General features: G+C 46.4%; 6 protein-coding genes across 6 annotated transcripts; 2 read left to right on the top strand and 4 right to left on the bottom strand.

Annotated features, from left to right (window-relative positions):
* Window positions 1-1,727: 1,727 nt before the first annotated feature.
* GGS25DRAFT_384046 (uncharacterized protein) lies at window positions 1,728-3,469 on the bottom strand. The gene is made up of 3 exons (XM_049258288.1): window positions 2,557-3,469; window positions 2,146-2,497; window positions 1,728-2,048 (listed from the first exon to the last, which is right to left on the bottom strand). The coding sequence occupies exons 1-3, from the start codon at window positions 3,330-3,332 to the stop codon at window positions 1,752-1,754; spliced, it is 1,425 nt and encodes a 474-aa protein (XP_049114968.1). The 5' UTR covers window positions 3,333-3,469; the 3' UTR covers window positions 1,728-1,751.
* Window positions 3,470-5,158: 1,689 nt separating this feature from the next.
* Window positions 5,159-8,315, top strand: GGS25DRAFT_500706 (glycosyltransferase family 31 protein). The gene is made up of 3 exons (XM_049261867.1): window positions 5,159-6,170; window positions 6,281-6,955; window positions 7,011-8,315. Exons 1-3 carry the CDS (start codon window positions 5,802-5,804, stop codon window positions 7,608-7,610), a joined length of 1,644 nt encoding a protein of 547 aa, XP_049114967.1. The 5' UTR covers window positions 5,159-5,801; the 3' UTR covers window positions 7,611-8,315.
* Window positions 8,316-9,182: 867 nt separating this feature from the next.
* On the bottom strand, window positions 9,183-15,006 carry GGS25DRAFT_383909 (uncharacterized protein). Its single transcript, XM_049258287.1, has 4 exons — window positions 14,475-15,006; window positions 13,149-14,415; window positions 10,003-13,091; window positions 9,183-9,945 (listed from the first exon to the last, which is right to left on the bottom strand). Exons 1-4 carry the CDS (start codon window positions 14,530-14,532, stop codon window positions 9,485-9,487), a joined length of 4,875 nt encoding a protein of 1,624 aa, XP_049114966.1. The 5' UTR covers window positions 14,533-15,006; the 3' UTR covers window positions 9,183-9,484.
* A 3,504-nt stretch (window positions 15,007-18,510) lies between these two features.
* GGS25DRAFT_383776 (glutathione S-transferase) lies at window positions 18,511-20,050 on the bottom strand. The gene is made up of 4 exons (XM_049258286.1): window positions 19,970-20,050; window positions 19,598-19,906; window positions 19,401-19,515; window positions 18,511-19,279 (listed from the first exon to the last, which is right to left on the bottom strand). The coding sequence occupies exons 2-4, from the start codon at window positions 19,805-19,807 to the stop codon at window positions 18,906-18,908; spliced, it is 699 nt and encodes a 232-aa protein (XP_049114965.1). The 5' UTR covers window positions 19,808-19,906; window positions 19,970-20,050; the 3' UTR covers window positions 18,511-18,905.
* Window positions 20,051-21,634: 1,584 nt separating this feature from the next.
* On the bottom strand, window positions 21,635-22,429 carry GGS25DRAFT_523966 (uncharacterized protein; the record flags this gene model as incomplete). Its single annotated transcript, XM_049264517.1, has 4 exons — window positions 21,635-21,964; window positions 22,057-22,158; window positions 22,238-22,369; window positions 22,424-22,429. The coding sequence occupies 4 exons, from the start codon at window positions 22,427-22,429 to the stop codon at window positions 21,635-21,637; spliced, it is 570 nt and encodes a 189-aa protein (XP_049114964.1).
* A 1,574-nt stretch (window positions 22,430-24,003) lies between these two features.
* Window positions 24,004-24,526, top strand: GGS25DRAFT_383765 (uncharacterized protein). Its single transcript, XM_049258285.1, has 2 exons — window positions 24,004-24,141; window positions 24,216-24,526. Exons 1-2 carry the CDS (start codon window positions 24,059-24,061, stop codon window positions 24,379-24,381), a joined length of 249 nt encoding a protein of 82 aa, XP_049114963.1. The 5' UTR covers window positions 24,004-24,058; the 3' UTR covers window positions 24,382-24,526.
* Window positions 24,527-26,095: the final 1,569 nt, after the last annotated feature.

The following is a 26,095-nucleotide window of genomic DNA, read 5'->3' as shown; positions in this document are numbered from 1 at the left end:
TGGATGAGCATGAAAAAAAAAACACAAGAAATGGAATAAGGTATAGGTTTCAAGGAGCTATCTCAAAAGGAGCATGGTGGGCATGACTACACTACGAAGGGGTTCATACTTTTTACTTTTCCCCAACTCTACTTACGGTTCTGTTTTGCGTTGTATTGATGGCATTGATCGAATCCCCCTGCTCTGCTTGCGTCTCGGTAAGGAGTAGGGGGTTGGCGAAAGGGGGAGTTTGAAGAGGGGAGAGGGCGCCTTGTATCAGTATATCTATCGTACCAAGCCTTTTTACCTCTCTCTTACTATTACTAGTGAGAGGGTCGGAGGGTTAGCGTGTTGTTAGTTGGTAATTGAAGGAAAATAACGTATCAGTAGGTACAACCTACATAGGTTAGCAAGCAAGCAAAGCTGGAAAGTTAGGAAGTAGGAGTAAAGAGCATTCATCACACAGACACACATCACACACATCACGAACACATTCTAGGGTGGGTATGGCTATTAGCGGAGTTGATAGGTTTTTTTATACACATCTTTTTTTTCTTTTTCTTTTTTTTTTTTCCTGTTGCATTTCATTTTTTTCTTCTTTTGGTTTCTTGCCTATACAAGGGGGGGGGTAAGGAGGGAGGGAGGCAGGCAGGGAACTTGCTCCTTTTTTCTTCTTTTCTTCTGGTTTCTCCTAGGTTAGGTTCCCCCCCAAACGTACGGTATGTAGGTATGTATGTAGTTGAACCCCCGCCCCCCCTTTTGTTACATAGGAGCACTTTGATGGTTTTATAGAGGGAATTAACTATATCGTTTTCTTTTTTCTTTTCCTAACCCCTTTTGACGTGTCTGGGTATATGTGTATGGGTATGGGTATGGTGTGGGTGATTGTATTGTTGTGTGTGCTTGGTGATGGTGACGATGGCGATGGTGGCGATGTGACAAAGTATGTACCTACTTATGTAGGTTAGTGGTAGGCAGTATGTTTACACACCTAACTACCTACATAAGCTCAGTAGAACCCAGCAAAAGAAGCCAACTCACAATCTTCACCTCCACCTCCATCTCACAAAAAAAAAAAAAAAATGGGAGATACTATACCTAGGCACCTAGGCACCTAGGTAGGTAGGTACCTAATAGCAATATGACGATGATGACGATGATGATGGACCATTGGATAGATAGTACAGACACAGCTACCTACCTACCTATCTCCCTAATCCAGGAATCATGATTCTCGCTCTTCCTTTTTTTTTGATCTTCATAAATCATCCTGCAATTCCTAATACCTATACCTAACGCAAGAAACCTTATGCAACCTATTGAGCCTCAATTGTAAAAATCACGTAGCGCACACTTCCTTCCACCTTCCACCTTCCCCCCCATTTTTCCAGCTGTACCAGAACTCTCTCTCTCTCTGCTTTTATCTTCCTTTTCACACATTCATTTTACGTATAGCAATGCCAATTTTGTAGAAAAAAAAAAGAAGGGGGGCCTGGTTCTCCGCAAGAGGTTCCCCTTTTTCTGTCCGTATCTTTTCGTTGTTTTACAGAGTATAATACAAATTCTTTTATGTTCTGCTACCAGGTGCTACACCACCTGGTTTTCGTGGCACCATTCGTAATACGCCAGGAAGTAGTCCAAATATGTTGGGAAAGTAGGCATCTACCTAGGTATGGACCCAGGCAAGTAAGCAAAGGAGTGGGTTGTGGTCGAGTCGTATTTTAATGGCAGACTGTTTTCCCTCCTTGCCTTGTTGGTCCTCGTGATGTGACCTACGCCTCCGTGGACTCCTCGACTTTGGCCTTTTTGATGTCCTCTTCACCAGGGGCCTCATCTTCGGCTTTGCGCTTTCCATTCGTCTCCTTCGTCTTGGTATCTGAGATCGGCTCTTCCTTGGCCTTCTTGCGAACTAGACCAGTGACGTCCTTAGCGCTCTTCTTGGCCTCCTCGAGCTTAGCTTCCTTGTCTGCACCAGATTCTCCAAGCGCTGCGCCTAGGACTCCACGGACAGCTTCCTCCCCAGCCAGTACCGCATTGACATCCATAGGCGGCTTTTGCAGATCGATAAGCTAGTTTAATAAAAGGGTCAGTTTAATTCCATATTCTCATATTCTCATATTCTCATATCGCAAGGACAGGAAGAGGACGGGAAAGTGTAAAACTTACCCGTTGCTCCATGTCTGCGATAAGCTCCTTGACCTCGGCAATCTGTTTTCGCGTCAAGTCATTGTCTTCGGGTGCGTGAAGCATCGCGAGGTCGACCTCCTTGGCATCGAGCTTGAGTCTCGTGCTAGTAATAGCCTTCTCTAGTTCGGTGGCAGCCTCTTTTCGTAGTTCCTCATCGACTGGTTTTGGAGCTGCGCCGGATACGGAATCTTCAGCAGTAGTAGTGACAGATGCAAACTCGAGGGCTAAGGATAGCTTAAAATGCGCTTCGGCGATCATTTCGGATTCTCGCGGATAGAGCTCTTGCTTGTACTTGAGGGACGCACGGCAGTCGTTAATTGCTAGAGGATACCTATGCGACTTGTTAGCAGCTAAAAAGCAGTGGTGGTAAGAAGCTAGTGTTTGTCTTACTTTTCGTTCTCGAGAGAAATCTCTGCTAGGAGATCGTGAGTGTCGGCGAGGCGCTCTTTGATGTGCCTGGTGGCAGGACTGTCTTCAGCCGTCTCTTTTCCCTTCTCTTCTGAGATATCTTCCTCATTTGATGTCAAGGACTTCTCAAAAAGTACGCGTGCTAGATCAAGAATCTCAAATGCGACAGCGAGATCGTCATCTTCTTCCTCTTCCTCGCCTTCGGCCTCCTCCTCTTCCTCCTCGTCAGAGTCTTCAAAGTTCTCGTCTCCAGTGAATTGAAAGAGGGGCTTTTTCGAGTCGGAAGTCTTCTCGTTATTCTCTGAACCATTCCCGGTCGCCTTCTCAGCAATGGTAGGCAATGATTCAGCTTGCGATTTCTTTGCTTTTGGCTTCTTGTCTGCGGCACCATTTGATTTCTTCTCGCCGGTAGGCTTGCCGCCTAGGACGTCACTTTTGCTCTGACCGACCTTAAATAGACTTCGACCGTAAAGAAACAAGATATCGGCGTTCTCGGCTGCCATTTCGCCATTGATTTCGGCTTGCATCTCGGTAGCCTGAGAGAAAACTTCGGCAGCATCCTCATACTTCTTTTGTGCGTATAGCGCGTTGGCTTTGGCGGTCAAGTCGGCAAGAGACACATGAAGGGACTTGTCGCGTTCTTCGGCATCCATGGGAGGTAGAGACTGAGGAGTCGCAGCAGCAGAAACAGCAGCTGATGCGACGGCTGATGCGATTGTAGACATATTTAAAATATCTGTTGGAGTTGATTCTGTCATTGGAATAAAAGTTTGGTGATTGTTTAGATGGGTTGATGTTTTGATGGAGCTATGATGAAATCTGTTAGGATTGGTTGCGTGTTGTATGTCGTATGTTGAATATGAAGTCGGTCAGAAGGTTGTAAAAAGGACCAAACACCAAAGACTTATAGAAATTGTAAACAGATTTAAATGGAATTGCGACTTGGGTAGAGAAGAATTGGAAGGTTCGCGACGATTGATGTAAGTGATAATGAGGTAAGGGTAGGTATGAAAGTGTGGGAATGGTGAAGTAATCAGTAACTACAGTGCAGGTGTGTGGTGGTGAGAGGTGGAGGTGGAGGTGGGTGAAGGTGGTGAGTTGTGGGTAAAGTGACGCGATTACCGCATTGTAAACCTGCCCATGCTGCCACCAGACTAGCCTAGCAGAGCTTCGCAGTTACGCGTTACCTAGGTACCCACCTACCCTGTTACTTTCTCTTATCGACTCTTATCGACTCTTATCGACTCTTATCGACTCTTATCTATTCTTACAGTATGAAGTTGTAACTGTGTATTATAGTTATCCACATTTACATACTGTGTGTCAGTGTGTGACATGGAAATCTTGGCTGATGCACGTGTTGATAGGTTATCTCCGATGAGTTAACTACATATATGATATTAGTAATTACATGTAGGCTTGGAACTGTCTGTCCTCATGTTCCAACAGTAGAACATTGAAGCATTACGCGATTTCTAACCGAAGGATCAGATGATTACCTAGGTACGATACATGTGACGGCTGCCTAGTAATTATGTTGAAATTTGATCCAGTATCTTGTGCATTCTCTATCATCAATCTCCAGACTCCAGCAGTTCCTCAAGTTTTAGGTACATCATCTATAATATTAGATCATTGATATAGGTACATGTATGCATGCGTAGCAAACATTGAAAGCCACCAGAAGATTGTGCATAACGCTAAGACGGTAAAACGTTAAAATAAGGCTGAGCCCAAGTCAATGCTTAATGGCGTCGATGGCATATCTGTCTTCCGGGACTGCCCGCCGTTGAAACGTTATGTAGTTATGTGCATAGTCAAAATTGTAATCTTGCCGATTAGATGAGATGAAATTGTGGATGAAATACTACTAGGTAACTATGACTTACTTGTCTCACTCGGAGTTGTTTCGATTAAGTATATGTAAGACATAACTATGTAATACTAGGTATAGACCAAGGGCCAGAAAGCAATTATAGTTGAATTGCACGTCTATCATATATACCCAGGGAGACAAACAAATTCTACATAATTATTGTCGGCTACCTGCATCTGACGCAAGATTTGGCAATCCTTGGCTTGAAAGTGATACTACGGAATTGGGTCTAGCGGCCGCCCCTCCCGTTCTTTTAAGTTCACTTAGGGAACCGAAGGAACCGATGGAAACATTTGAAGGTACATGTACATACATAGTACATAGTAGATACTGTAGTATCTAATTAACTTGAAGCATGAAAGTTGCATCTTTCATATGCATATGTGTGTTCTCAAGGGCTGAAATTCCCAATTGAATGCCTCAGAGCTTCACCGGTTACATATGCAGATGATAGCCTACTTATATTTCTATACCTAAATTGTAAGTAAATAGGTATGTAATCAGCTGAATACCAGGGATCTGGCTTACGAACCAATGCCCCCACTTGCTCTCGTCACCATATCGAAGATACGGATCGATACATGGATAATACTATCAAATTAGTATCAATTGCTGTTGTAGATACGAGATTATACTAGGTACCATACTACTAGTAATACCTTAAAGATTATCTAGGATTCTAGGCAGTGCTAGGTATGTAATGTACCTCGGACACTGCGGCAGATCTCCACTTTCCTACATTGAGAAGTGTGTAGCCTGGTCTATCAGTAGTAGGGATTCACTGAGATTCACATCAATTACCTACATAGTACGTACTATGTACGAGATATCCCTAAATACAACATTGAAGTAGCCTACATATGTACGTACTACCACCTAACTACCATAGTACAGGTACATACTAGACCTACCTACCTAGGGTACATATGTAGTCACTGTCATAGTGTGCATCCTTTTTGGTGTTCGTATAACGGTCTGCGGCAAACCCTCTCTTCCAAAGTTCCACTACTTCCCTCCCACTGCATCCAATCTACTAAGTATTACCCATCTCTCCCTTCTACATTTCTACATTTTTCTTTCTTTTTCCTCTTCTTAATTTCTAGTCACTCCTTCTTTACCTTTCTCTACTTTGTCATAATTTACGGACATGATATACCGGTGATCTCATCCCACGTGGGAATTATATTCGGCTCCGTTAGACCCGATTTATTGTCCATCCCCGCCGAAAAATTCGTTCGATAAGTCTTCAACAAATCTATTCGGATAGAACAATTCTTTTCTCTCGGTCGCCTTACAACGCCTTTGTCTTGATGCCATCCATCTTGAGATCTTCCAGGTTGCTATCGTCATAATGTTCGTGTCGCCAAACTCCCGCCGTCTCAAGATATTTGGCGGCGTCGCAATCTTGGTCTTGACTGTGACATACGTGCATATTTGGCCCCAATGGGAACGAGCGCCTTTCGAATATGCCCGCGACTATTACCAGAGCGTCACTGGCTACTTCGACAGCCCTGTGTATAATAATACGCTGTATGTCGAAGGAAATGAAGAAACAGTTAACCAATACTACAACTCCAGCAACCCATGCGCCAACTTTCCCATTGCAGACAACGTGCTTTTGGTCATGAAGACGGGCGCTACAGAAGCCTTCGACCGATTGCCCACACATTTACTGACCACCTTAAGATGTCTTCCCGATTTTCTCATCTTTTCCGACATGGTATGATGCCCTATCTTTGACCCTCCTGGACACTACACATGATCTTTAGCGCCTGATCCAGAGGGAAGGATGGGAGACAAGGAAACACACAAAGGCTAACCGGATTTTAGGAACAACAACTGGGACCCTACCACATCTACGATGCTTTGGCTGAGCTCGATGAATCTATAACAGCTCACAATTCGGAGTTCGATCTCTATCGCGACCAGAAGCTATGCGCCGTATCGCAAAAATCATGTGTTGATGCGAAGAGGGACGGACGAAAAGCCTGGGACCTGGATAAATACAAGTTCCTTCCAATGATGGAACAGACTTGGAGAATGCGCCCCGGCCGTGATTGGTACATATTTGCCGAAGCTGACACGTACATTTTCTGGGAGAATATACTACACTGGATAAAGAGCGAGTTGCGTTTGAACCCTCACGATAAGCTTTATCTGGGTAGTAAAAGCTTCATCAATGGGATTCCATTTGCCCATGGCGGTTCTGGCTATATTTTGAGTGGCGGTCTATTGAGACATCTGGTCGAATACCACCCCGAGGCCATTAAAGAATACAACGCCAAGGCAGCGCACGACTGCTGTGGCGATTTCATATTAGCAAAAGCCTTAAAAGAGTATGAAGACGTCAAAATCCGACAAACTTGGCCTATGTTCAATGGGGAGAAACCGAGTACGCTGCCTTATGGGCCTGGTCATTGGTGCGAACCAATTTTCACTATGCATCATATGAACGCCGAAGAGATTAGCAATGTGTGGCAGTTCGAACAAACACGCAAGACAGATGTAAGCCTGATTCTATTTGAGCAGATTAATGGATTTCAAACTGATCAATTGGTAGAATATTCTTCTAATCAAGGACCTATACAATGGCCTGATTCGACCAAATATGCAAGAATCTCGGGAAAATTGGGACAACTTATCGGATGACGTCTGCTACCTGAATCCGGATCCCCAAGCTCAGGAAAGTGCTGAGGGATCCTTACGTGATAAGCAAAAGAACCCGGAGGAAATGAACCAGGTGGAGAGGGAAGCGTGGAAGTCGTGGGAGAATTGCGCCAAAGTTTGCGACTCCTTGGACGGGTTAGATGAAGAATCTTTAGGTCTCTACGGGATCGCGACGCGCAAAGGGGACGCTCCTGGCACTACTAATGAGACAGAAGATGCCGAGGAAAAATCGCCTAGCGACCACGCTACTCGGGAGGCTTGGATGAAGACGATAGATGAAAAGAAACGAAGTCGAACGTGCTTCCAGTACCGCTGGCACGAGAACGTGTGCTGTACGGCCAAGAGCTTCAAGCTGGGTGCGCCTAAGGCAGCACCATACTCGAGCAATCCCGACGGCAAGTGGATGAGCGGCTGGGATCTAAAAGGCATCAGTGACTGGATCGACGCGACGGGCGAGTGCAAGAAGCCCGCTTGGAAGACACCTGAGGATTGAGCAGCGCTTTCTGAAAGAGCGGAATCCATCCCAGTAAGAAAAAAGGGGCTAAGTTAACAATTGAAAGAAGAGTCATATCGGCTATATTACGAAAAGCAACAACAAACACGAGTACGTGATGAACGAAATCTCTACAAAACAATTTTGGTGGGTGGGAGATGCGTAGGGGTAGGCCCGTAAGAGTGGCCATTCCACCCCTCCTTGCCCTTGGAACTTTCTTGTTTTTTTTTTTCAGACGGGCTATACCTGTACCATATTACGAAACGGAAACGGGCGGCAGGCGGCTTGTTTGCTACGGTCGGACTCTCGCATACATAGGTAGCCATGGCATGGCATGGCATGGCATGATGGGTATCATACATAACACGGCGTTTTTGGCGACTGAGCCTGTTCTACATAGAAAAGAAGGGGGGGGGGAGAGGAGAAGGAAAGGCGGACGAGGGACTGGGCGGGGCGGGGTTGGGTTGAGTTTACACAACTCAGAACTGAGGATCGGAGCATAGGTAGGGCTGAGTGGCTTTGGCACTAGCCCAGGCACTACATACATTCATGGAGTGCATTGCTAGGTACCTGATTAGTTAGACAGGAATTCACCTTCTCCTGAGCCACCATCTTCGTCGCAGTTGACTTGCGCTCGTGTGTACCTACAATACTACTGGCGTGATGTCGGCCTCTGTGATGACATGACATAACTACATAACACGAAAACAAATCACCAACTGCAATTACGTGAGCTTTCAATGTAACCGTTAGTTATGTTGGTGAGAGAGGTAGTAATCTAATTCCTACATACGTATTATTCCTATTCCTATTTAATTATAGTCAACTCCAAGGCTTACATACCTACCTACCTACCTACCTACCTTTGATGCAAGGTCACCAACATACCTACATACATAGGTATCCATCCATCCATCCATTCATCCGTCATCCAAAATCTCCGACTAACTAACTACATCTCATCTCATCTCATCTCATCCTATCCTATCCCCATGATAGGTAGTTGCCAGGGTACATACTTTCCAATTCCAGACTTTCAAACTTAACTCTCAACTTAATTACCTGCTTATTTTTTTTTTTTTGGGGGGGGGGGGGAAGGGGGGGAGACCATTTTCATTTTTTTGCCTTTCTGGGAACTAAACCCCTTCCTGGTTGGCTGGATTTTGGACGGGCATGTTTGTTTATTTGTTTGCAAGGGGTTTTGGCGTCTTGGCGCGGTTATTAATACTTTGTTAATATAACTGAGTACGTAGTTGAAAGTTTTGTGTTAATAACTAATTAAGTTGCCTAACCTACCCGCTTTCAATGGTTGATTGATTGATTTTGATGGGTCTAGGTATGGATAGTAGTATTTGAAGTGGGAATGCATGCCTACATGCTGTAGGTTTAACTGTTACTGTAAGTAAGTAAGTGAGTGAGTTAAGTAAATATAGATCAGGTTAACCTAGTAGGTATAGTAGGTAGTATAACCTAAGGTCGCAACAATAGAAATCTGTCAACTCTTGCTGCATGGGTACGAGAGAGAGAGAGAGGTTCGTGGTGGAGCAGTGGTGAAAGCACACAGGCTTCTATGATAGGTTTGACGCTTCGTGAGCATATTTAATCTGAATGAATTTGTCTCTACAGTCCTCTGACAATGATTTTATAGCGCATTTTATCTACGTACCTAACTACGGCGTAGTAATAATTGCTGACTTGAAATTACCCTACCTACCTAGCTCAGTTCACTTATTCAAATGGAACTCCTAGTAGTTACTACCCACAGACGGTGACAGACCCCTATGCCCATCATTAGGTCGTACCCCATTCCCCTTGTCTCGATTATCTTCATCGGGAATGGCATAACTATTCTTATTTATACAATAACCGGGAAGCTAGGTAGGCAAACTAGTTTCCGTTACGGGCGCGTCCAAGCTTCTCGTGGACCTAGGATGGTTGACAAGTGCAGAGTCCGAATTGATGTTTGCCGCTTCATTTCTACCTTTAGCTGCTCGATTGACATTGACAATGAAATTATGTGCGTGTCTGAATCTGAACCATCCCGTAGGAGGAGTTGGCAACGGGTGAGGTGCCTCCGTCGCATTAACAGGAGGGATAGGAGAGGTAGGTGGAGTCGGGGAAGGCAGGCGTTCGGCCACGGGGGTATCTTCGGGTTTGCCATTATCTTCTGGCTTCTTCTCTTTCGGCTTCTCTTCCTGCGTCCGCTTCCTCTGTAACTTCGAGGCGGCAACTTTCATTGGCCGTAGCTTTTCAAAAGGCAACACAAGCCATCCCATGTACCTCTCGAAGTCCGTTTCATGCACTGATAATTGCGTGATGAGACATGCGCCCAAGACTTTGACGGTTATGTTAGCTGATCAGAATAGGAGAGGCAACTTACGAGGGCACTTACTAAATAGAAGCTTGACAAAGTCTATGATGTTGCAAGCCATTACCTGGATCAACGAAAAAATGACACAAAATGGTAGGAAAATAAACCCTAGGACAACATGCATGTACTCAATCCATGTAAGCTTATCCCGCCTTAAGATGTTATAAGCAATGGCAACTCTTCGCGCTGGCAACTCAAGGAGAATATAAACCATCAGGAACCAGAATCGTGATGGGTCCAGAGTTCCTATACTTTTGTCTTGGTAGTTTGTATTGATGATCTCGCTCGAATGCTTCAGAGAGTTGCCAATTGGCAAGTCCTGCCCTTTTTCTAGCTGGGGATCTTGAGAACCGTTCACTTCTTTGACCATTTCTTTGGTACTTCCCACAATGAGGATACTTCGTTCCATTTTTGATTGAGAGTACTCCTCAATGAGACGGACCGCCCTCTCTGTAATATGTGCCAACGTTTTCGCGTTGAACAGGGCAATCACGGTGATGGTGAGAGCAACAATAGCACAGATTACCAGATTGACGACTAAATCCCCTGGAGGCGTTCCATTCATACTGAAGATACTCGAGGCAAAGCCAAGGGGGAGGAAGACTACAGTGACGTAGGTGAAGAATCGGATGTCCTCTGACTTGCGCAGCGATAAGTCCTCACGTGTTTGCTCTTGGCCTTTCGTGTAAGTATCCTTTACTGACTTGACACTGGCGTGAACACTGTGTAAATTCCGTATCTGCTTGTTGGTCGAGCGCTGAAATTTCTTAATGATACCCCCGTACTTTCGCTCATCGTTTCGAGTCCACCGTGGTCTTTCCTGTCCACGGTCTTTCTCTCGGGATTCCCATTTTGAGACTTCCAATTCCACGTCTTCTAGTGTCTCGTCCACGACTTGCAAAATAGCCCGGTACCTTTGCCATCGGGCACTGGAGTGGAAGTAGTCTTCACTACTCAGCATAGAAGATGGAAAGGCGCCCTGCCCTTGCCGTATACTAAGCCCTCTTTTGACTTCGTTCAGTATATCTCGGGTACCTTTGATTAGTGTACTTAGGATATGCTCGAAGAAGTGAAGCTCGAGAACCTTTCTTTGCCTCCAGCCTTGCACCTTGTCGTCGAGAGTGAATGGAAACTTCCCATTGTACATATAATCGCGCATATTACCTATGTCTTCTATGAAATGGCAGGTCCAGTAGCGATCGAAAAAGTCTCCATTGAAACGAAACCCTATCGATGTCTTAGAAATCCGTTTCTTTCCACCTGGAAATATATCTTCGCTCATCGTTCGGATGCTCGTGGATGGATCTTCTTCGGCGTCTTGTATGCAATAGAAGCTTAGATGAAGCTCAGTCTCCCAGGTGTTCATGACCATAGTTGTGTCATCAAAGAAATATTCCTCCTTGCGCCAATGCCGGTCGAAAAACAGAGACATTGCCGGCTGTTCGGTGTCGGTGCTACCAACGACGCATATTAGTGCTGTTTCTGCATCTGCATCTGGCAGCAAAATTAATCGCTTCTTTGCATCCATTGCATCACGGGGTCTCATTAATATGGCCTTAAGATCGTTGTTGTTGCAGTAATTAGGGCTGAAATGGTAATTGCTATTTCGTTGGTTTCTTCCGAGTTTCTTCGTCTTTCGTATATCGGCTAGAACTGATCTCTCGACTTTCTCGTCAGCAATCCAACTCTCACTGAGTTCAAGTTGTTGCAAAACCCGTCGGGCCTGTTTCACAATGACATGATCATCAACATCAGCACTAGCATCAACACCTTGTTCATTTTGATTTTTTAAGATCTCCTGGATTTCCTTGGGGGTTCTTTCTGTGTCATTCATCAAGAAAGCTGGATAGTTGTACAGCCACTCTTCTTCGATGTCGATGATACTGTTTGAATCGAAAAGGTGACTGGATGGGACTGTCTTTTTCATTGGACCGGATTCGCGAGCTATCCCCTCACTCAGTGCTTGTTGGCGTTTCGGCTGAGCTTTGGGTCCTTCGGGATGTTCTGTGCTAGATACCGCTTGTTCATATATTGCCGAAACTTCATTGGTATCAGTTGCTTTTGGCTGTTCTTCGCATAATCTTTCTATGGAAGAAGCGTAAAAGAGAAATATGAAGGGGACCTCGAAGCTAGCATGGAAGAAGTAATCTCGATCCCCTTCTCTGTCGAAGAGAACCGGCTCTTTAGTAATCTCATCAAGTTCCCCAGGACAAAATCCACTAAGGCTCATGCATTGGAATATGACCTTAATGCAGGATTTCGCCAAATCATGTGCAGGCTGTTGGTTGATCCTCTCTCTACGGATGCTCATCATGATGGCCATGGCATATCGGAGTGTGTTATCCCAGAAGGCATCATGATTGATTTCATGCAATGCTTGTGCCTTGAGTGTGTTCTTCCACATATCAAGGAAGGATGCTTGCTGAAGCGGTGAAATCCAATCGTCCTCATAGAACAGGGCTGTATCCCTCGCGTGTAGTAAAAATCGGGTCTCCCTGGAAGATCTGGTCACGGCCAACATTCGCTTCCTTGAAGTTTCATTCTCAGTCATAAATCGTCGAAGTATTTCTTGCTGGACATCTCGAGGCCGTTTCATTCCCTTTTCGCTTTCAGCCCGCTTTGGCCACAATCCGGAATCTTCAATTATCTTTAGAGCTCTCCAGATCCATACATGATCATCTAGACGGAAAACATCGGTGTCTGCTTGCTGAGCATGGGGCCAAGCACAACACCCACGCCTGTCCAACTTCTCCAAATTTTCAATCCATGGGCCACCGCTATTTTCTATGATTTCTGTCGCGAGAGCGAGGCTGGAGGGCGCATTCTCTTGGTAGAACTTCACACAGTAGCCTGCCTTGAGAAGTTGGAATGCTGTATCAGTCAAAGAATCGTCCGGTTGCCATGACATAGTATCGCGGTGCATGGCCTTTCCAGTAACCCAATAGTTGGCGGTATAGTAGCCAGATTTCTTCTCTGCCTTTTCAAACAACCACTTCATATGACCGGCGCAGACTGCAGATATTCTACAGAGAAGAGACTTTACATATGCATCTTCTTCTTTAAGATTCTTCAACCTACGTGCTATTTCGATAAGGAATCGGGTTGCGTAGCTGGGAAACTAAATTAGTCTTTGCTTTCGCAGTGACGAAACATAAGGGGCATATTACAAACTAGCCGAAGTACAGACACGGTGAACTGACATGTCCCCACATGTCAAAGCAGTTGGCCACACATTGTCTCCATCTGGCAGTCGTGATGGTTCTAGAGGAATTGAGCACACGGAGAGTATATGTTCGAGATGTCGATGTACCACGAATTCAATGTGGGCCTTAGGCCAGGGAGCATCTGTCTTAGACGAGGAAGTATCGTACGGTAAACCTGAGGGATTACCAATAGACTCTCCCTGTATGGTCGTTGAAAGGCATATCTCTGAGAATGGGGTGCGTTCTAGAAGGCTGTCTACGTCAACTGCCTCAACAGGGATCAAGAGATCTCTCCAACAAGGCCCTGATTCTGATGTAGGTATCATACGGTATGCGGTGGTAATTTGTATGGTATTCCCACTGTCTTTCTTGCCATTGCCTCCTATCCTCCTTTGCCATTTCGGTTCAGGTCCCGATGGCCATTGCAATGCATCACCATCGACAAAAATTGACACGACAACGGTAACGGAATGGAAATCATCGCTCGATTCGACACCATGCGTATTATCGACAGTTGCGGGATGAGGCTCTTTCATGGATTGATCATTGACTGACCCTTTATCTCTTCGTTCGCTTGTATCATTGGGTTTCTGGAGTTCATGAGTTAAACTCCAAGAATAGCCGTGTGGGCCCAACTTCTCGGTGTATCCCAGATGTTCACGATTAAATGAATTGCTACCGGTGAGGTAATCTGCATCCCGTATATACATGACCTCTTTTTTGATTGGAAATCTGAAATCAACTGTCGCTTCGGTATCTTCTAGATTTGTAATAGTGCATTGTTGTAAAACTGTATGGTCGTGCACAATCCACTGAATAGTAAGCTCTATTTTGCTAGTTTTATACGTGTATCTTGGCCAGCGATAGTATATATAGCTTATATCGGGAGGTTCTCCAAGCTTCAGCCCTGGGAACCGAAGACCATAGCGGGGTGTGGATTCGGGTAGACTGTTCAAGCTCTCTCTACTAAAGTCGTCTAGATCGTCTGCCCTTCCTGTTACCCAGTAGGGTTCATCGGTTTCGCCATGATCTGCCGAGAACATGCCATAGTCCCCTATGTCGAGGTATCTGCCAAACTGCATAATGTCACCATACCTGTTGACACTTGCGGTGGTGCCCCTATCACCGAATGATGAATAGGTCTCTGGGTTTGGCGCCTGATGCCATGTGCGACAATAGGTAGAATTGGGTTTAAACCTTTCTCTTTGTTGGCGAGGGTTGTCGCCTGTGTCTAGATAGAGGCAAGTTACAAAAGTTAGCCAAGATATATATAAGGAGCACTGAACATACGCTTAATAAGTTTCTGAAATTCGGGATCATGTTCCTCTAGTGTTAGATCATCGGCCATGATGGAAATTCCGTCGTCAAGACCCAGACCTAGAAAGGTTCACTCGATAATGTGGTGAATATTTCTTGGGGGGTAACAATCTGATATTGCAGACATTAAGCGCCAGCCTGCCTCGATACTTATAATTTTTATCACCTTGGCACATGACGAGATGTCGTCAGCTGCCATGCCGCAGCTGAAGATATATTATAATGTTGCCCTCCATGTTCTATTTCGGTATAAATGCCATGCTTATGGTTGCATGCACTGTTAAGTGTACCAGCTGTAAGACGGATATCTTACCCGTTGGGGATTGCGGCTGATCTGATTAGACAGTTACCTAGGTTAGGTAGGTAGGTATGCTGCATACTAAATCCCCAGTTCCTTTGGGCAGATACTTTGTACTCGGGGGTTAATGTTGCATTTGATTGATCACCTGCATGTGTGTACGATGTCAGTTAAGAGGTTCAAGGTTCAAGGTTTGGAATGATGAACATTTGAATATTTGAATATTTGAGGTCTGCACCTACCTACCTCGGCAGGCATTTAAATAGTAGGGGCACCCCTCAGTGCGCCACTGTAATACCTTGGAACCTTGAAGCCTTTCCAGTTGCGTTTCAGCTGTTAGGCACCTGCCAGTTTGCGGGGTATAGGGGGTGGCCCCGCTATTCTTTTGCTGCGACAAGGGACTACTAGTAGTACTCGCGGCGGTTCTTCCAATATGATCCGCGACAACCATAACCATAAACCATGAGATTGTCGCCGCTTGCTGAAGGGAAAACACTTCGATTGGCAACATATAAATCTCCCGGTTCTAAACACTCTCTCAGACTTATCCAGTCCCCTTTTCTTATCGAAACTCTCTTGGCATGTGCCTATTTGGTGGCCAGAGTTGGTATTGAGGCAGATGAATTCAGGTCGGCGCCCTCTAGGCCAGCGAATCATTCCACGAAATCCCCATCTGTCATGCTTCGTTGAGCTGGAGGCGGAATCGCAACATTGTAGATGTAGCTGCCCACTCCTGGCGTACGTAATCCTGCGCTTGCAAGCTGGCGCTCTAGTTGACTAGGTTAGGTCGTTGCCGTTCCAACATTTGCTCGCTGTGGTCATTATCGATCCGTCGAGTGCCGTGAGTCCTGACCTTCCCATATGCTGCCTACGTGCTATTGACTTAGAGGCAGCTATTACGAGGCATGACTGTAGCCTTGGCTAAGAACCAAGACTTCGTTGCTGGCCTTCAGCTAGCACAGTTGCGCAGACGCTGCCGCCATAACCCGGACCGATGGTCACTTTGTACTACTAGCAGAGATTGTGCACTCACGGGCGACCAGTCAGTATCAAGTACTGTATGCAATGAAGCTGCTTATAGCTAACAGCCGCCTTGCTATCTCCCTGTAAGTCTTCATATCGCTGTCAACGCTTTTCATCGGAAAGGCTCATACGGGCCAGGCTAGAATTTGGTGTCGGCATACCTCTGATAGATGTGGAAGCTACAGCGGTATCAAATTAAAGCGCGAATAGTACGTGGGACTGCGTCTCCAAGAACATTGCGCCTAGTTCAAACGATTGGGTTGGCTGCACGACACTACTAATGCCTTTGATTTCGCAGCATGAGGGGGTTTTGATGTTTCCGCGCAATAAAGGCTCTTTAGCTTATGGAAATTGAGGGATGGCTCATACGTGATATATGCTCGAAAGAAGTGGGGTGGGCAGGACGCCTCGTAACAGTTACTGGTGCCTAGTATGAAGTGCAATACAAAGAGAGGCATGCTCCCCACGGTCGGGCTCACACACAACCACGCATCATATACTATATCAGGTCACACATAGACTCTTGGAGGATTTCGGGTTGGATTTTACGTGCGGAGTATTACACCCACTGAAGGGCTAGATTGGCACCTCTTCCACCCGCTAATACGTGGTGCATATTCAACGGCCTTGCCCTCCGAATATCATCCCGAATCTTGAAAACCCACTCGACGGCAATCGCGATGATCATAAAGGCTTAGCTTCTCAAGCAATGGAGTCGAGTATTCGTTCCTTGTGGTGTTCGACACCGATACTTTTGGACTACACATACGGTCACTGTCATCATCGGAACCCTTGCTGGCTCTCCGGTTGAGCGGATGTGGGACTTAACCGTGGCTGAACTCACTTATCTTACCATCAAAGCCCTCTATGCCTCTAGTGGCGTGATCATTTTGGGCTTAAGTAGGTAGGTATGCTATCAAAGACGACGGTCGGCATGTCTCGTATCTTGTTTCGGAAGTCTCTACTCCAAGGTAATCTTACATGGCGCTTGCTGATGACTTAACATCTAGAACCTGTGTCTCCACCATCTCCAGGCTTGCTTATAGAATAAAGTCGTAGACATCCGTAGATGTTACGTACCTAGGTACGCAATAGCTCGACTTTCACTTCGGTGCCAGGCGGAGACGGCCTGTATATTCCTCTTCCTTTGCGTCTTGGGCGCTCCAAAGGTCTTGGTAAAACGATATTCAACAGGCAAGCACTCTATAGGTCCACACAATACATAGGCAAGCGGCAGCCTGAGTCAGAGCCAGAGACTGAGGTAGTCTAGAGCGTGATGTTTTACATTGACTACACTCCGACGGTGCCGAGAACGCCTATTGATTGGGAATTGACGCTAGACAACTAGACTCTGCGCTTATAATGTTGGTATCATATTAAGCATGTTATGAGAGCTGGTTAGGTAGGGCAAGATCCTGAGAAATAAACGGGTGTAGTTTAATCACGTAGGTAAGGAGGGTGAGTGAGACTTAAACTCTTTGAGGCTGTTTCAAGCCCCTATCTCAACGATACCCATGGCCGTAGGACTTTAAGAGAGGTTGTCACAGAAGCCATTCGGGAAAAGGGGAACACTAAACTTATTAAGCCCTATTAGCGCTTCAGGGCATATCCTTGACGCCTCTTACGTGTCGACCCAGCAGTCTGGCTTACCTGTCTCACATATGTAAATGTCTTAGATGCGTCCATACATATGTTTCTGCACTTATCATCCGTCACACCCAATCTATGTGCCAGTATGCATCTCTATCTTGACATCTTCAACGTTCAGATGGCTTGTGGCGTGGCTTGTGACGTGGATTACGCCTTATGTTGGGTTACATTCCTAGATCTTCAGGCCAGGGCACCGTGAATAATATCGGAAACTTGATCAGGCTCATTACACCCCGAATGAAAAAGCTCGAAATGGCAATCAAAGATACAGAGTGCCTAGGTACGTTAGTGTTCTGGTAGAGAATAGGAGTGTCAAGTTTGCGTCTTGAACTCACGACACAGCAAGTACCGATGTATATGCTGCAATCCGGGGTAGACGTATCTAGGTTACATCATTCTGCCTATTAGAGGAGCTAATTAAAATAAGAAAAAGCATCTGAGATAAACCGCTTTTATACCTAGGTGCACAGTGGTATAAGATATAAGAAGGGGGTTCCACTAGGTACCTAGATTAGGTAAATACCTAGGTAGTTCATCGTTGAAGGAACAGAGCGACAACTCCCCGAACATGCAGAAAGACAAGAACAAGACACGACAGAAACAATGCAGAATCTAACCCGGCGGGAAACCGCTTCGATGTTATCTAGATTCTAGATCACGTATACGTTTCTAGTCGGTTTTAGGTCTAGTGCATCTATTAAAAATATAGGGGTAAGTTAAACCTCTTGTTGCACATAAATTTCGATGTTCCGTCGCCAAGACAATCAGCGGCGCGGAAAACGAGCGGACTGGTTGCAAAGCCCCGTCCGTCTCCGTTCAATGACACATGGTTGTCATTACCTTAACCTAGGTATTTGACGTTAATTGCGATTGATTGATTGTTGGTGCCGATTGAACATGGAACATGGAACATGCATGCAGCTCGTTGTCCTTGCAGCAAGCAAAAAGAAGAAGAAGCAAAAAGCACGTGTGTTGTGCCACCGGTTCCTCCGTGACTAACCTAAGGTTAGACATCTACATACCTATTACCTACATATGTATACTACCTAGGTATTGGGTACATCGTACATGTAGATGAGGTAGGTACCAGGTAGCTGGGCTCGTGGCACACACATGCCCAGGTGCATATTGCCCCCTTGAACAAAGAAAGAGGGGGGAGGATGCTTACCAACCAACCCCTCGAACTCACAACACTTCATGGTAACTAATTAACCCACGTCGAATTTTAGAGTTTCATCTACATCTTTTAACTGTATAATTTGGCAACTAGGTACAATACATCCTTGAAGATCACTGAAAACTGTAAGTACCGGCCATGATAAAACGGACCCGCTTGTCCTATTTAATAGCCCTTCATCCTAGAACATCATCCTTATAGGTAGAAAAGACGAGCATATTTGCGTAGGTTAGGCGAAGTACCCCCCACCCCCCTTTTAAAACGGATCCGGCGCATCAGGCGCCAGCCCGCTCTCCCTGAGGCTCTTCGTCCTCGACAGCAGCACCTTCCTGACCGTCGGGCGCTCCAACAGCTTCTTATACCACGCGTCGTAGTGCGGGTACTTGCCCTCCAGGTGGATGTCCTGGAACAGGAGGATGAGGGTGCCGATCTGCTCCCACATGACCCACGCGAGGTCGGCGACGGTCATCTTGTCGCCGACGAGCCAGCCCGAGGGCGACCGCGACAGGTGCAGCTCGAGCACCGACCGCACGCGCTCCATCTCCTTCGTGTACCGCTCGATGGCCGACGGCAGCTTCTCGTGGTGCACGCGCGAGAACCAGACCGCTTGCCCGTAGTAGGGGCCTTGGCCTGGGGGTGGTGGGGCGGGGTGTTAGTTACAGTAAAGTAGGTAGTCAAGGTTGGGTAATAGGCCCATTGCCAGTGGTGAATAGGAATAGGAGGGGGTTGAGGGCTGGGGGGTAACACTTGCCTGAAATCTGGAAGGCGATCCATTGCTTGATCTGGTACTTCTCGGCCAGCGTGTCGTAGCTTAGCTTGTTCTCCTTGTCGTACTGGTCGATGATGTATTCCAAGATCGGTCCAGACTACCCAGAAAGTGTCAACGTCAGCTTGAATGTTGTTGTTGCTTGGGGGGGGGAGAGTTGTGGTCAGAAGCTAAGAACTCACCTCCCATATGGTGACCCCAGTGTTGGGATCCTCGATGGCGGGCACCCTTCCGTTCGGGTTGATGCTGAGGAAGGGCTCCTTCTTCATGTCCGAGAAGCTGATGATCTTGTAGTCGAATGGGATGTCAAGCTCTTCGAGGACGATGTGCACTTTCAATGGGTTGGGACCCATATCGTGGCCCCAGACAACGATTGGCTTGAGTGTCGACATGGTGGATGGCTAAGAAGGTAATGTGTGAAGCTGCAATTGGGTTACGTGAACCTATCCTGATGGATGCATGTGATATTGCTACAATAGAATCGAAGAAACCTTGGGCATGGGAAACGCTCAGAAAGGCCGTATAGAAATATAACTTTCGGGGTTAGGACGAACCGGCCTGAACGGGGCTAACTACATCCTGTTCCGGTTCATCTGCATTTGTAATCCTCCCACGAGCGGTGACAAGCGGGATTAGCTAGGGGACCCGAGGGAGTGATGCGAAGGATCGATGTCACCCCCTTCCCGTCCGGGTCGTACCATCCTGCCAACAAAGGAGGATCACGAATCCTAAGATTCGGATATGACGACCAATGGGATCGGTGCACAGAGATACACAGATCGCCGGCTGGATCTGGTCAGATGCTTAGTTGACGATCCGGGGGGGTGGGCGAAGAGAGGGAAAGGGACAGGTAATCAGCTGACGTATATCACAATAGGCGCTAAGTATACGCTTGACAAACAAAAACCATTCAGGACCGCGGCTTTTTTCTTTGTACGGACGTAGTGGCGAAGGGGCACACGAAAAGCGGAAGGTAAGTGGCAGTTACATTCTGTAATACAGCAGGCGTGCCTATGACGGCACCGGTGAGTGACGAGCGAGTGGGTAAGGTTGAAGACAAATTGGTGACGAGACAAGCAAGCCAAGAATAGATAGAGAAGAGGTGAGCGCAGTCGAGGGTTCTGTGGAGATAGAGAATCTGTCTGTAACCCTAGTAGTACAGTCGCACAGTGCACTGGCCATTCTCACCCCCCCCCCCCCCCCCCAAAATTGAATCCCATATCCAGGTCACTACGACCGATCAGGTGACTGTCTCTAGCTGCCCTAGCTTCTGTTGTGACAGGAGCCTCCGGGGTAATCATGTAAGGGCCCAAAAGCCCGGCGGCTGGACAAAGAGCACTCGGGAATTTTTTTGGCCCCCTATTCCTGCTTACCTCGGCATACCCTAGGTATTGTATTACCGCCCATCTGGTAACGGGCCCCCCTCTGTATAACATTGATTCGCCACGTGATGCTTGGACCTAACTAGTTCATGTTCCACGCGGTCATTGTTAGAGCCTCCACTGTTGGAATTAAAAGTTTTAAGTCCACGAATGTTGGTGCCTATTTACTCGGCCACCAACATACCTACCTACATGTACCTAGTAGATACCAAAATAACTATCCCGCCGCTGTTAACATGTAAGCCGACTTGAACATTCTTATTTCCGCAAAAGGTGTGACTGTGTATGAGAAGGGGACACTTCACGTTGATCGCTTCACTCTTCTTATCCCAAAGCTTTAGGCAGTCGTGCATTCTCTTAATAGAAGACCTAAGTGGTGAACGTGTAGGCATATTTTCGAACTACCTCTGATTTTACTTTAGAACGATACTCGTAGGTAAAGAGAAGATAGGGGATTGTAATAACTCCTGGGCATTGATTCAAAAGGGGATGGGATCCTTCCCTTCCTATATATTCCTACCTGGGTAGGTAGATACCTAACTACCACTGCCTACACCCCGTGACACCTAAACTTTCCGTCGAATTCAAGGTTCTCACTAAGGAGTTGTCAAAGGCATTCCGGGTAGGCTAGTTCCTTGTTATAGGAACCAAGTCGGTCATCTTGCCCCTGAAACTCATACAAACACTTCATCCTAGCAAGTTCCCATGCCTTGGCTTAACGGGATATATACTTTTCTTCTTTTGTCTAAGTACATACCCGATACCTAGTCGATGAGTGTGTGATAGCGATACTCAAACCCCACACCACCAATCTCCCGCGCCCATACCATATACCTACTAAGCGCACTCATCTCCATTTACAATGATATTATAATTATCACTGTCAAACGACTGCCCCTGCACCAAGCTGCTGTTCCCCGCCGTCCCGCAGCCCTCCTGGTCCAAGATGGCATCGACGTGCGTAGCCAGCGTGAGGCTGACCTCCTGGATCCAGCCCAGGTTATCGTTGCAGAACCAGACCGCCGCGCCCGCGACACACGAGACCTTGGTGCAGCGCTGGGCGTCGACGGACAGCTCGGCGGCGAGCGCGTTCAGCCAGTCGCGGCTGCTCTCCAGCGCGGCCCTCGGCGCCGGCGGGAGGCCCTGCACGTGGCAGAGGACTTTGCTCTGCGCAGGCGCCTTGTTAGAAAACGAGGCATGGGGGGGAATCGCCCAAGTATCCTAGGTTAGGGGTGGGGCATGGGTTTGAGAGTCCTTACTGGGCTGCGCTTTCTGGGCGATTTAGAGAAGCGACCTGGGCTGGGCTTGAAGTCTCGCCATGAGAAGTTGGGGTTGATGCGATGGACTTGCGCGTCAATCTCCTATGTGATTATATAATCAACCCTGGTCCTAGAGGAAAAAAAAAGGGGGGGAGCAATCCTCGATGGTTGGTGCACTTACTTGAACGGTACCCTTAAAGGATACGTCGACGCCACCTGGCTCTACAGCTCCTCGAAGTGCAAGCGGCGTTGTCGCACGATCGTTAAAGGTACTTGTGCTGAGGGATTCGGCATCTCTCTTCGTGTTATCTTTCTGGTGCGACTTAGCAATTTCTCATGTCTTCCACAGCTGTACAGCCTGGTCCACTGACATTGACGTTGATAGATATGCATGTGGCTATTAAGCCAAGGTAACTCAAGTGAAGTAGCCTCATGACGTTGATATAGTTATCGCAACTAGTTTTCGATTGCGCTCTGGGTTTAATGTCGAGAAGAAGTGGTGGAGAGGATGGGAGGTGTAACTAAGAGGTGGCGCGAAGGAAGGCGGGGGGATGTATTCGGCATTTATGATCAGTTTGGGGGCGGTAGAACTGAGTGAAGGTTTTGCGTGACTGTAACTATACATACTGGGAAGTCACTACCATCAATTTGCAATGTGTGTTGGTGCTTGTGAGTAGTATCTATGTGAGTAGTACCTAGTATGTTAGTAGGTATGTGTTCATTGTGTTGGTTTCGAATAGTTTCGAAACTGCAATTCCAGCGAGTCCCATCTTCCAACATCAATCCAAATAACCCTAACATTCCATACCATGCTCTATCAACATTCAATCCTCTTCAATTGACTCTTTACATTTTGGTATTACAAACCATCGGCCTTTCTCGCAATGTGTCTCGCTAGTTCTTCTACGTCGATCTCTTGCATATTCAATTGTTGGAGGCGGTTCCAGTTGCGATAGAGTCTCTGTTTGTAGCCTCTAAAGCGGGATCTCGGCGTTTAAGCGGAAACCATATTGGAAGGCTGCTGAGCCAACCTTCAGAGCCCTCCGCGAAACGACAGCGGGTAGATTCATGCTCTCAGTCTAACACTGAACAGCAGGTGGTCCTCGAGAACTACATACAGAGCGAAGCTTTCAATGATTACTATATACCTAATGACCCCTTTATAGATCACAAATTCCCCTATATATACTACCTAGGTTACCTACTACTTAGTAGGTATATATGCACACAAACACACACCTCTCTAGGTGGGAAATAAATCAATAACTAGGTACCTAACTAGTGAATAATGGTGATAAATAAATAAAATCAGTCTTATTGACCCTGTTTTCTTAGATACGTGGTATCCGAGCAGAATGTCGGATTAAGTCCAATGACTTGCTTCATCTCAACTCGCAGCCTCACCCTGTTAAGCTCGACTCTGCCAAAGCTTTCAGCTCTACACTAGAACACGAATTAAGTGGAAAAAAATCACCTCCATATACGGATAAGTATGTTCAAATCATTACTTGAAGCGGGTCGTCTGGAGATGGAGCTAACATGCCAAATTGAGCCTACCACGTCGAAACTCGAAAACACGGCGGTTTGGCACACCAGGTCACAGCGTGTTTTCTCTCAGCCATAATATACGGGCCTTATGAGCTGTTTTTTGAAATTGGTGAATTTTGCCAAGAACATGATATTTACTTACAAGACCCTTATGGTGCAGTGAAAGATGTGAGATACTGCAATCCTCGTCGCCTATCTTGCACTGATTTCCAAACATGTCCCATGACATCGGAAATACTAGTGGGCGGGGGCAAAATCTACGATTTGCAAGAATTACCTCAACAGTCTGAACTGCTTGGTCTCTTGGACTCAAAGCGAGACTTACCTGAATCACCACAACCCTTCGTTATCAGGACACTTCTGAAAAGGTGCCGTATCAAACCACAAGATGGAACTCAGAGTTACATCTGAAACTAACTCGCTATGAAGCCACCAAAAGCAAGCTTTAACGTTCATGATACAAAAGGAGAGAGGACTGACATTTGAATCAAAAAATATGGAGATGTGGGAGCTTATCCACGATGGTCGCAGATATATGTATGCTCCTACTCCTCAACCTTAAGAGCGGGAGTATTCCATACTCGGTTGTGATAATCTAACACAACAAATAGGTTCAATAACAGGATATCAAACGTTACACAAATCAACCAGCCCTCGCAGTTCTATGGCGGCATAATTGCTGATCCAATGGGACTGGGAAAAGCCCTAGCGATGGTTGCAGACCCTAAGTTTTCTATCATTCGAGACACAGACACAGCGACTAGGTTACATTCGTAACTCTGATTATTATACCACCGCCGCGTTAGTAATAGTACTCTATTTATCACTTGTTACATTAATACCATGAAGCTAACTGATCTCTACGCCAGTTAACTCAGTGAGTGTATCAACGTCCTATAAGTCAGCATGCCAGGTCACTAACTAAACTCAATGTGATAAACAGACACGTTGCGGATTCCAAAATTAAATGGACTAGACATCATGGGAAATTACGCTTGACCTGTATTGATGAACTATACCCATAAGAGATCGTAGCTCTGAATAATTTTAATCTTTCTGCAGATAGAGGTATCTGTTCGTTGAGACTAGATACTTACAAGATAAAGATTTGCCGCTATGAAAACCATGAGAAAGAACTGGCAAAGATCCGCACATATATTCTCGAAACCACTCATATCTTAGTGAAGCACTTTATGGAAGGCTCCGGGTCGATTCGAATTTGGTTAACAACCTCAAAGCAAAACCTCGAGCCGAAAGTGTATGAGGAGATAAGAGAGTTAGAAGCAGCTCGACAAACACACAGAAGGATACTTCAAAGCATGGCCAAAAGATGGACCGAAAGAATGGCTCGACACCCTTCAAAAGACCGTCACCAATCTTAATCGACTCGACCCAGATTATAAGATCAGATGGACGGATAAGTTCGCCTTCATGTGGAAACAAGTCCCAGGCGTGAGATCTATCAATCGCTTAGAAGATGCACTAAACGAAGGAAAAGCAATAAACATATATGAGGTATCGAACAAGCTCTCGGCCGACTACGATATGATGAAGCTGTGCACCACAAGCAAGCCGAGAGAAGCTACCTCAAAGTTTACTAGAGCGGCTAATCAAGTGGAATTCGACATGCCTAGGGGAAGGGAGCTCCAACAAGACGATGAGTATTCGGCAAACGCAGTGAGGTTCAACTCACGCCTTCTTCCGCCCGCCTATTCGAGCTCAAGGGGTGAGAGACCTAGGCAAGAATCTAGAAAAAGATCCGGAACAGACTCAACCGCGAGAGAGGCAACACAAGAGAAGCGGTAAAGAAGCTTATCACAATTCCCCTGTGAAGCTTGTGGAAGATCCGGCCACTCTATGAGTGACTGTTCAACAGAGTCTCGCTGGGCAGTATCAGGAACTCCTGTACAGAATCGCATGTCAGACCTTTCTGCTCTTTTGAAGTTCTTGCAGGACGATCCCTACAACAATAGCAGCCAGTTTGATAAGGATATCACCGATCTCTGGAAGTCAGGGGAAGCAGACGAGGCGGTGAATTGCCCCTCTCTTGAAAATAGATAATCTAACGCAGTTGGGCCAGAGTTGTTTTCTCAGCTTGGAGAATGACTTTAGACATCTTTGAAGTAGGGATGAAACACGCCGGGATAGGCTATCTCCGCTTCGACGGAAAGGTCTCTCAGAAGGACAGGCAGTCAGTGATTGAGAAGTTCCGGAAAGATTCATGATTCAAAGTCATGCTTCTCACTTTATCCTGCGGTGCAGGGGGGTGGGTACTTAATCAACCGTCTGCCCCTTAGGCCATGCCATCAACAATGAGCACTTAAGGTTGACTTTGACCGAGGCATCTTATGCATACCTTATGGAGCCACATTGGTACGTCGCGATCACTACGTGAATATACGGAGAGTTCGCTGATTGAAACGAAGGACCCCGACCACTGAGGAACAAGCACTCGCCAGCGTGCATCGTCTTGGACAGACAAGAGAAGTCA

Source organism: Hypoxylon fragiforme (genome assembly GCF_022984875.1).
Source record: "Hypoxylon fragiforme strain CBS 206.31 chromosome Unknown GGS25scaffold_7, whole genome shotgun sequence".
NCBI classification, from domain to species: Eukaryota; Fungi; Ascomycota; class Sordariomycetes; order Xylariales; family Hypoxylaceae; genus Hypoxylon; species Hypoxylon fragiforme.
Note: the sequence above shows the minus strand (reverse complement) of the source record. Positions and strands in the feature narration are given on the sequence as shown.